The sequence below is a fragment of the Epinephelus moara genome, chromosome 3, assembly GCF_006386435.1.
Source record: "Epinephelus moara isolate mb chromosome 3, YSFRI_EMoa_1.0, whole genome shotgun sequence".
NCBI lineage: Eukaryota > Metazoa > Chordata > Actinopteri > Perciformes > Serranidae > Epinephelus > Epinephelus moara.
In genome coordinates, this window is record NC_065508.1 from 27691750 (window position 1) to 27701868 (window position 10119).

Consider the following 10119-nt stretch of genomic DNA (forward strand, 5'->3'; position numbering starts at 1 on the left):
TGGGCAAACAAATCAGTCTCCAGCGTGCCGCTGTCCAGCAACCTCCAATCTGTAGGGGAGGGGGGGCGGACACAACTCGCGGCAGTATTTTGAATTTGAGTGCAGTAACCGTTTTGGCCACATTCTTACATACAGCGCCTTTAAGTCACGATACAATAATATTGTGACTTTAAATATGTAACAGTAAAAATATATTGATATATATTAAGATGTATTACCTCTTTTCAGCTGTAAATTATGTCCCCAAAGAAAAACTTTGTCAACATCTGTTTTATCAAATAAAATAAAAGTTTTCAGGCTGTTCATCTCACCTCAGCCATTTTTGTTTTGGTAGCAGCAAAATGTATCTAGTTGACTGAAAGAAGCAATTGATTATATTATTCTAGTAGGCTACCTAAAGTTTAATTTGTATTTATATTATTAATAATTTAAATAATAAATAAATCAATACTTCGTACTGTGTGATGATACGAAATTATCACACAAAACTATTGCAATACTGAACTGTATCAATTTTCCCCCACCCGATATTAAAACCACATTCATTAAAAAAGGCTTTAATAGACAACAATATTTAAAACCACTACTTCACTAATGCATGCACTTTTTTCATCCTCTGCCTTTCATCCTCATCATTTATTAATAATAAATAAATAATTAAATAAATCAACTATAAAAACCGAGTGTCCCAGTTCTAGCCTACAGTGGAGTTTATGTGTATACTGACATTTAGCAGTTTGGTTTCCATTATTTATTTATCTTTTTTTGGGCATTTTTTGCCTTTCATGGACAGGACAGTTAAGTGTGAAGGGGGGAGAGAGAGGGGGGGTGACATGCAGCAAGGGGCCACAGGCTGGACTCGAACCTGCGCCACTGCGGTGACAGCCTTGTATGTGGGGCGCCTGCTCTATCCACCAAACCACCGACACCCCATATTTCTTAGTATTGTTAACAGGCTGTATAAAAGATTATGTTCTAGCAGCTGTTAAGATGTCATATCTAACCTTGCTGGAATACATTACAGTCCGTGCCTTCAGGAGACAGAGACAGACATGTTTGAACATATTTGAGGAGAAAAACGGCTCATCAGCTGTTTCCAACAGCAACTACATTCACAGACACTCGCTGACGGTACCACACTGGTGTGTCAGGGCCTAAATAGGTGCGTAACAACTTCCCTGCTTTCTACATGAAACACCTCTGGGCAAATGTATTTCCTCATACAGAGAAATGGGGGTGTGGCAGTTTGCTGATTGCAGATAGCGGGCACATGTCTGTCAGTTTAGAATGATTCTGATTGACCAACAGACACACAGTGGTAAGAACAAAATCAGCTGGTGCGCACGTGTCATGAATCTGATGGTAATTTTGTGTGCACACTTATTTTAGTTCTCCAGTGCTTGGATCCATAGAAGTGTGCATGAAACTGATTCTAACCCAGCTATCAGCTCAGAAACCCTCCTCAAACAGGAACATTTTGAAAATTATTATCAGCGTTATTTTAATAAGTTCTACTGTTAAAGTCTTTCAGAAAAAAAGGTCTCTGTAGAGGAAAAGGTCCTTCAAGTAACACATCCTGACCTACACGGACTTTAACAGTAAAAACGTGACCAAACTGTGACCGTCTTCTCAGCTGAGACTGAACATTTCTTGCTTTAATAGACACAATGCTTCAGTCTGGTTTGGAGTCAGAGAGATAATGTGAAGAAGACAAGCATGAGATCAGCCACAGCAGCGCACCACGCTGGCTGTCTGACTGTTTTCTCTTTTGATACGTGCGACTGGCTCGTTGCCAACATCATCAAAACAGGGAAGGGGAGCCTCAATAGAAGTCTCAAGTTTTTTGCTTTGTGTTGTAAAAATGTAACCGTAGGACGGCAGCTGTTATCTTTTCGACGAAGACAACTGTAAGTTGTTGTCTGTCAGTGTGAACAGAGAGCAGGCTGGGAGCGGCACATAGAATCTCCAGAGTGGTTGGAAGCAGAGTGATTACAAAACAATTTCTGCTGCCAATTTAGCATTTCAAACCTTCCACACACACACACACACACTTTATGGCATTGCTTCTCTTTTTTAGATAGAGACTAGCATGAAAAACATATTCCATAAACTTCTGGGAACTTTACCTCCTGATATTTGAGTTTTAAGTTAGTAACTGATGAGAAACCTGAGCTCTATAACAGCCACATCTCTGGGCTGTGAGGTGCTATGGCCATGCACACCGGCCCAAAAAGCATTTTTTCTCATAGAAAAAGTGCAGCTGTAAAACTGTGAATGTGTGAGTCATGAAATGGCTCATTATATTATCAGAATTCAACCCATTTGTTCAATAACATTTGGGAAGCCAAGCTATATGGTCAAATCATTTTATTGTATTAATGTGAAGAATTCTGGGACGCACATGCTATAAACCGGCTCAGCTGGAGGAGGACTCTGATACTCTATGGGCCCAAAAGTGTGAAAAGTCTGTGGAGATTATTTGGGTGAATGCACCAATTGAGCAACCTTCATAGGAAGGAATGGGGCGCCATCTTGGAAAGCAGTTAGTATCCAGTTCCTCTTAACCTTCGTTTCCACCGAGCAGTCCAGTTTAGTTCAGCTATGGTCATTACGCATTGGAACAGTTATTTCTCTGTCAAAAGTTGTAGACGGTACCAATAAAACCGTTCCATTATGTTCCATTTTTTTTGTTACCAGTCTGTTGGAGTACCCAGTAGTTACCTGATGGAAAAATTCCATAGGCTTTTCAACAAGGGAACCTGTGTGATGCTAACATCCGTGTCAACATACAGACAAATGTCATCCCTGAAGAACTCTACAGGCTCACCCTGGCAGCAACTGGCAACTTTTAAGGTTGAACACTTTCTTGCACGTTACTTAAGGCCTGCATTGACGATGTGACTCACTCAACACACCTTAAATGTCAAAATCACAACTTTGACCACTCCTTTTGTTTTTACTGGCTGTCTTGCATGACAAACGCTTTAGTGATGATTAGATTTTCAAGTACTTAAAAAAATGTAGATGAATTTTAACCAATTTATGCAAGCTGTGAATACTAATACTATTTCCTCATTTGTCGTTCCTGTGTGCTACAGTAGCACTGCACCCCTGCTCTGCTTTAAACACGCCAGCCTGTTCTTTTCTTGTGCTGAAAATGTTGTGCAATCAGGGAGAACAATTAAGGAGGTGCAAACATTCCTCTGCATTGTCAGGGAAGAGCAAAGACAGAGAGCTAGACCTCACCTACATTAACAGTACGGTCTGAGGTGGGAACGTGCAATAGATCTGTGGGTTGGGCACATGTCCATATGGGTTATGCACAGTTCAACGGGTGTTATACTGAAAGTGTTTAGTGAAAACACAACTTTAAAGCCCTTGAAAATGTATCTCAAAAGTGTTTCTCTCTCACATTAAATAGTCGTGACATCACCCTTTTTAACCTTCCAACCATTCAGGGGAGAAAAATGACAAATAAAAACGTAAAGCTCTGATGTGAAATAACGACAACCTTTTCAACTTTGGCAAAAAACAGTGTTTTCATCTTTGATCCCATCACTCGTAGTAAAACTAACTGTTTAAGAAATTACATCCCTGAGTCATACTCACATATTTCATGTAGTTTTGGACCCCATTTTGCTGGAGGTAGGCCGGCGCCTGTGTTCTGTAGAACCTCTCAGTAGAATCCATATATGCCTTCTCAAAGTTGTCCCTGTAGATCTGCAGCTTGTCATCCGGGTTGGAGCACAGGTTCACTGCTCGGAAAAACAACACAGCACAAACAAATACGGACAGGTCAATGTGTGTCCGTAGAGACGCAGACAAATGTGTCATATTAGAGTTTAACATACGATATTCAAGAGACCTCAGCAAACAGTAGAAAATTAAACACCTCAACCACAGATCTGAGGAATGTGCTACAGTTGTTTGAAGGCACTCTGTGGAGTTGTTGACCAGTAATAGTGCTACTGGATATTTATAACAGTGGGGCACAGTTTTTCTTGTATTATACATGTAAAAGGACACTCACACAGTTAAGATCTATTCCAGGAAAACACTTCTGCTAATGTTTGTAAACTCAGACTAGTAAAGTTAATTACTCTATAATATAGGAGTACAGACTGAGAACACAGTCTGAGATCAACTTTATCTCTCTATTGCAACCAAAAGTCTGGTTCTGGAAAGATTTTGTTTCAAGCAACTAAATGTGGTACACAGAACACACTCATGCTGCTATAAGCCTTGGGTAGTGCAGATATTGGACCAATAAAGTCTCACCGTAGGACTCTCGCACTCCAATGACCAGCTGGGAGTCAAAGGCCTCTCCGAGCCTCTCAGCGTGGACGAGCTTCATGGCACTATCCTGTAGCCTGTTTTTAATGTTGGAGAAGATGGACTCGTTCCATGTGTCCAGCATCAGCTGACGAGACAGAGACATTTAATCAGAATATGACGACAATGGACATGCATAACATGCTCCTCCTGCTGATGCTCCTCCTCCTCACCTTGCGGACGATGCTGTCCTCCACGTTGGACTTCTTGTTGCTTCCTTGCTTTCCCATTAGCGTGATCTCCAGCTGACAGAAAGGCTTCGGCAAGATGTCACACTGCGTGAAGAACTTCCTCCACTCCACGATGTAGGCCTTGAGTAACGCCGTGTCATCCTGGTGACTCAACACCCGCTATGAAAGAGAGAGGAACACAAGACAGGGCTGATTAAAACCTACAGAATCTAACTGACATATGGACGTATTTAAAATAGTTTTTAGTTAACTTGAAACAGCATCAGCTATTTGTTTTCTTTGTAAAAACAGGGACAGTATGGTTGTAGTCTTACAGCTTGTGCTTGTTTGATGAAATCTAGGATGTCCTCTTTGAGGGCCTGGTGGATCTTAGCTGGACCTTTGTCATCCCAGAGGCACACAGCATGGACGTCTCTGAGGAAACAAAGTGAAGAAACAAGCAGTTATCTTCCTTAAAAACCATATACCTATTCCTGTTTGCTTAAGCTATAAGCAGATGCATGATGGCAAACTTACGAGAACAGGTCAAACCACTGCTGTTTGGTGACGGACTCCTGCCGTAGCAGCTTCAGCACTATGGGACGCATCAGGTCCCATTTGTCCTCGAATTGAAGGGAGCCTTTGTTCTGGACACAGACAGAAGAGAAGAGAAGAGGACAACATGATTCAAACTGTTCATGAGCTTGTTCATCATCTGAAACATTAACAACACATTACAGTTCACTCTACAAAATGATATTTTTCCTGTGCAAGCACAGGAGATGAAAAATAAATTTAAATAATGGCAGTAATATACAACAATATAAAAGGGAAATTTGTGAAAAGAATTCTCTGTCCACGTCAGGATGTGTAATGGCTGCACAGACTTGCGCTGTCTACAATGCTGCCACCGTTAAAAGGTACATTACGACAACGTCCACAATCGTGAAACTTGTGACTCCACCCTCTAGTGTCATTTTTTAGCTGTATCTATGCCATGGGACGCATGGAAGTATGAGGGCAGTGACGTTTACAATGTTTGAAACAAACGCATCTATGTGCATCGATAAGGGGAGTATAAATGAGTCTTTGGGGTTTGGCTTATCTCCTGAATATTTTCTCATTAATCAATAAATCAGCTGGTCTTTAAAGACATCGAAAAACAGTGAGGGATGCACTTCGCAATTTTCTGGAGCTCAAGGTGAAAGTCATCATGTGTCTTGTTTTGTCCCACCAAAAGATATTAAATTTAGATCATGTAAGACAAGGAGAAGCAGCAAACTCTCTGATGTAGGACACCAGTGTGGTCATATGTCTGTCACTCACTTTTGCTTCCAAAATGACTCGACTGAGAATACATCAAAACTGACTGATGCAGCAGAGGCCGATATGTCCTGACTTTGAGTCCCAAGTATGGGCCAAGCTCCAAACAACACTGGATCCTACAGGGCGTTTCCCACACAGCCTACCAAGGTGTGTCCTAATCCCATACTACACACTGATTCTGACCAGCTTTGGGAATGTAGTGTGCTCACGCTGGAAAAGTGACGAAATTAAATACACTTGAAACAGTCAATATGCTAATCAAGCATGATTTTTGAGCATGCTGTTGATGTATAATATTCTCTCACAATGGACAAACCAACTGCAAACAAAATAAACTATGAGTGGTGGCAAAAAATCTACAGGAAAACCAAAGAAAGCAAAAAAATAAATAAAGTCTTTTGAAGTTTAACTACCTGTGGGATTCTTAAGTTGAGGTTGAGCTGTATCATTCTTATATAAACATCATTGTTGTGCCGGAGGCCAGTCTTGGTCTCAAGACCATTTTTTAAAAGGTCTCAGTCTTGTCATGGACTCGACCGCATCTGTTTTTTCAGTCTTGTCTTGGTCTCAGACACAGAGGACTTGGGATTTTATTTCAAGACTGATCAGACCAGATATCACTAAATCGCCTGTGCATAAAGAAGTGTTGAATAAGATTTTTTAGTCCACACTTACAGTTACAGTCTGTTTTTCTACTTAAGTTGAGGGGAGGTCCTTCTTGACATTTCCTAACACATTTCTTATTTCTTCTTTTTCACTAGTTGGATTTTACGCAGTTTTATTTATGTACAAATAAAAAGAATTCCCACGCTTACAGTTCACCTCTGCAGTGCCTTTTGGTTATTTTATTTCTCATGGTACACAAATAAATACATACGCACACATATACAGTATGGCAATAAAAGAGGTGAATGAAGAGGAATCTTCATGTTTTTTAAGGGAATATGGATCTTCCAGATAAATTTGAGGGATTCTGGTTTGCATGTTCCACATTTTATTGTAAAGTAAAGGTGTCACGCAGTGTGGGACTCGCACTTGTCTTGACTTGGTCTTGACCCCTCTAACTCTTGGTCTTGCCTCAATACACTCCAGTCTTGGTCATGACTTTGTCTCAGTTTAGGTGGTCTTGACTACAACACTGCCTTTAACACAATGAAATATGTTGATTTCCTGTGTAAAACTGCAAAAATATCATACTGAAGTTTAGTGTCATTGCACGCAGTAAGTTCTAGGACAACGAAATCCAGTTTAGCATCTAACCAGTTGCAAAAAATCAGTAGCAAAAATTGCAAATAAAGAAAAATGAATGTCCAGACTTAATAACAGACCAAAGGTTAACTTCTCAGACTTCATAGTACAACTGTCTTCACTGATGTTTATGTGGAAACATGTTGGAGTTCTCCTTTAAGGCACTGGATGTTTGCCACATTTAGGGGTTTAGGGTATCAGGCAGTGGTGTTAAGTATAGATGATTGCTCTATGCCAAACAGCATAATACATCGTGTTCTACCACATGTGAATATCAACCAGAGGAACATGTAGGTGACAGGATTTTAAAAGGGTGTGTCATCAGTGCAAAGAAGAAAAGAATACAGCATCACAGATTGGTTAGGTAACCAACTCGTCCGACTCATGCAGACTGCACGGAAGATAATAGGTGTAAGACAGCATCCATCCCTGCAGTCGAGCTGAGAACAGGCTGTTCTAAGTGAGGTTGTCAACAGTTTTGATATTTTGATACTTCCTACATACCATGCATTGAAAACCACACAATCTCCATTAATTCAGATGGTATTAAAAGTACCAAATATATATATGAAAAATATAAAAATTGAGAATCTACAGTCAGATTTTCAAACCGAGTTGTAATTACTTTTAACATTGTTATAATTATGCTGGTGTGTGTTCAGTGACCTTTTCTGTGCCACGTTTAAATTCTGTTTTAAATTCTTGGATTGTGCCAACATTAGGTTTAACGCACACGGGCCCTCCGGCTTAATACAAGTTAGATTTGAGACTGTAAAGACTTTTTTAATGCAACTTAGAATGAAATTAAAGACCAAATTCACAATAAGCAAAATTGAAGATTGCTCTAACATAAATAATGACTATTTTTTTGGTCTTGTGGCAGAGACAAGAACAGCAGAGCAGAACAGAACTGGTGATCGTTGGGGGTTTTCTTAGGGATATAGTGTTTCTGCGTGTGGGATTCCACTGCTTTAATTACCATTGTACCGAGACCAAATTTTATTTTTCCACAAAGCACTGAGCCTTGCATGCATTGCCTTGTACTGGTTTCAGCCATTCCCTGAAATCTTGGTTAAATAGCTAATTTTCACTGAATCTGCCATTCAGGGGCCATACAAGGGACAGCTAGCTATCAGACAGTGGATCATCTGCTTTGAGCGTCCTGGCTGGAAACTAAATATGAATGTTGCTGGTTCGGCTATCCTGACCTGTGACGTTAATGCGAGAGGTATCTGGTAAATTATTCTAAAGAAATACTTGTCGACAATCATCAAATCCTATTTCCCATGTCTTAGAATTTTTACGACTTTTGAGAGATTGATTTAAGACATTTTAATACCAACTGAGGCCTTATTTTTAGATTAATGACTTAAATGCCTTTTGAGACTTTGTAAGGATCTGTGGGAACCTGAAGGCAACTCAACAAGATAATAACCAACCCATCCTATGTGCTGCATAAAGTACAAGGTGCTGCCATCAGGGAGGAAGTTTAGAGTACCACATTGTCAAATAAATAGATTTAAGATCTTTTTTTATCATTACTTAAAAAAAAAGTGGCAGATCAAATAAGATTGAAATCCAGATGGAAACAAACAGAGCTAAATTTTTTATCTTTCTCACATCAGCATATGTTTTAATAAATGTTAATGTGTTTTTAGACATGTCTTCGTTTCATGTAGCCTAGCTGTTTTGACCCTTGTCTTCTTATGTATGTGGATATATTTGTATGGACGTTGCATGGGTGGAACCAATGTGTGGCAATGAAGTAAACATTAAATCTTGAATAGAGGGAGGGATGGTAGGCTAATTAACGCACTGGGGCATCACCTGTCTGCCCATACTGTAAATATAATTAATATTTTCCATGCTAAAGTCTTATGTTTTGACTGCAATGCCATTTTCCTCTAACAGGCTCACAGCTCTGGTCTGTGTCACCTAGCTGTGTCACCTCCCCTGTGCCCCCTGCTCGACGACATATCAGTTATGACTGACTTAAAAGACACTACCATAGGTTTCTATGACGCTAAGCTTCGTTAGCAAGCTAGCAGCTGAGGATTAGCGTTGACTCAATGCACAGAAACTGCTCCGACAGCTGCTTTCGGCAGCATTTAGCATGTCTTTTAAGGGGATGGTCAGCTGCAGATTCATGTGCCACTGAAGTGACAGATGATAGGAGATTTGTAGCTCACATATGCACAGATAAAATTACATGTTAGCGCAGGTTAAACTAACGACGTGTCTCCCACCCGTTATACGTCCCGCTGTTCCCCCGTGTCTGCCTCTTTGCTTCATATTTAGTTAGCTGTGTTGAAGCTATTCTGTTTAGCTAGATCAGTGATAAGTAGCTAATGTTAGCCAGATGTAACTTAACTGCTCCCAGCTAAAGTCAACGCTGACAGCGCGCTCGTGTAAAGGTGCTGCGTGATGTTCGTTAAGTTCGGAGCTAAACGCCGACACCACGCCACGCAAGTGACACGCACTTTAGCGGGCGTTAGATACAAAATAATTGAATTGAAGTGGCTCCTACCTTTAGCAAATTAGACGTCGCCATGTTCCCTCAACTTATCCTCTCGTGAAATCTCGCGAGAACTACACGGAGCGTGAGGATTAACCTTATCACATCACTGGCTCTGTTTTAGTCCTGTTTATCATACAGAATTTATTTCTTTTCGGCTTTTAAAGAGTTATGATCTTCCAGAAATAAATTTAAGTAGCTCTAAAAACATTTATTATTAATTTATTTTCTTTGCCGTGCAATAGTTCAACTGCTGCAATGTTTTTTAACAGCTCTTGAATGTACAATGCACATAACTGTACATACTTCTTATGTTTATTCTTATTTGTGTTCTCATTCTATATATTGTGGTAACCATAATAGCAAAATACATACTCTATATTTCTGAATGTGCACATATTTGAATATTTTTACACACTCATAGACTCAGCACAGTGAAGATATATATTTTACTCTTAAGTGTTAGTCTTAACATAATGTAGCATAATGCACATTTTCATTTCTGTTTTACTGAATTTTATCACTTTT

At 39.9% G+C, this 10119-nt stretch overlaps 1 protein-coding gene across 2 annotated transcripts in view; it reads right to left on the reverse strand.

Moving 5' to 3' along the window:
* Positions 1-9694, reverse strand: part of cul5b (cullin 5b) — a 21576-nt gene extending 11882 nt beyond the window's left edge. For both annotated transcript variants that reach the window (XM_050037056.1, XM_050037047.1), the window contains exons 1-6: positions 9604-9694; positions 5040-5149; positions 4838-4937; positions 4506-4682; positions 4279-4420; positions 3610-3755 (exon numbers count right to left, since the gene is read on the reverse strand). In XM_050037056.1, the coding sequence (XP_049893013.1) occupies positions 3610-3755; positions 4279-4420; positions 4506-4682; positions 4838-4937; positions 5040-5149; positions 9604-9627 (699 nt within the window). In that variant the 5' untranslated portion in view covers positions 9628-9694. The remainder of the gene's footprint in view (positions 1-3609; positions 3756-4278; positions 4421-4505; positions 4683-4837; positions 4938-5039; positions 5150-9603) is intronic.
* Between the last annotated feature and the right edge of the window lie 425 nt (positions 9695-10119).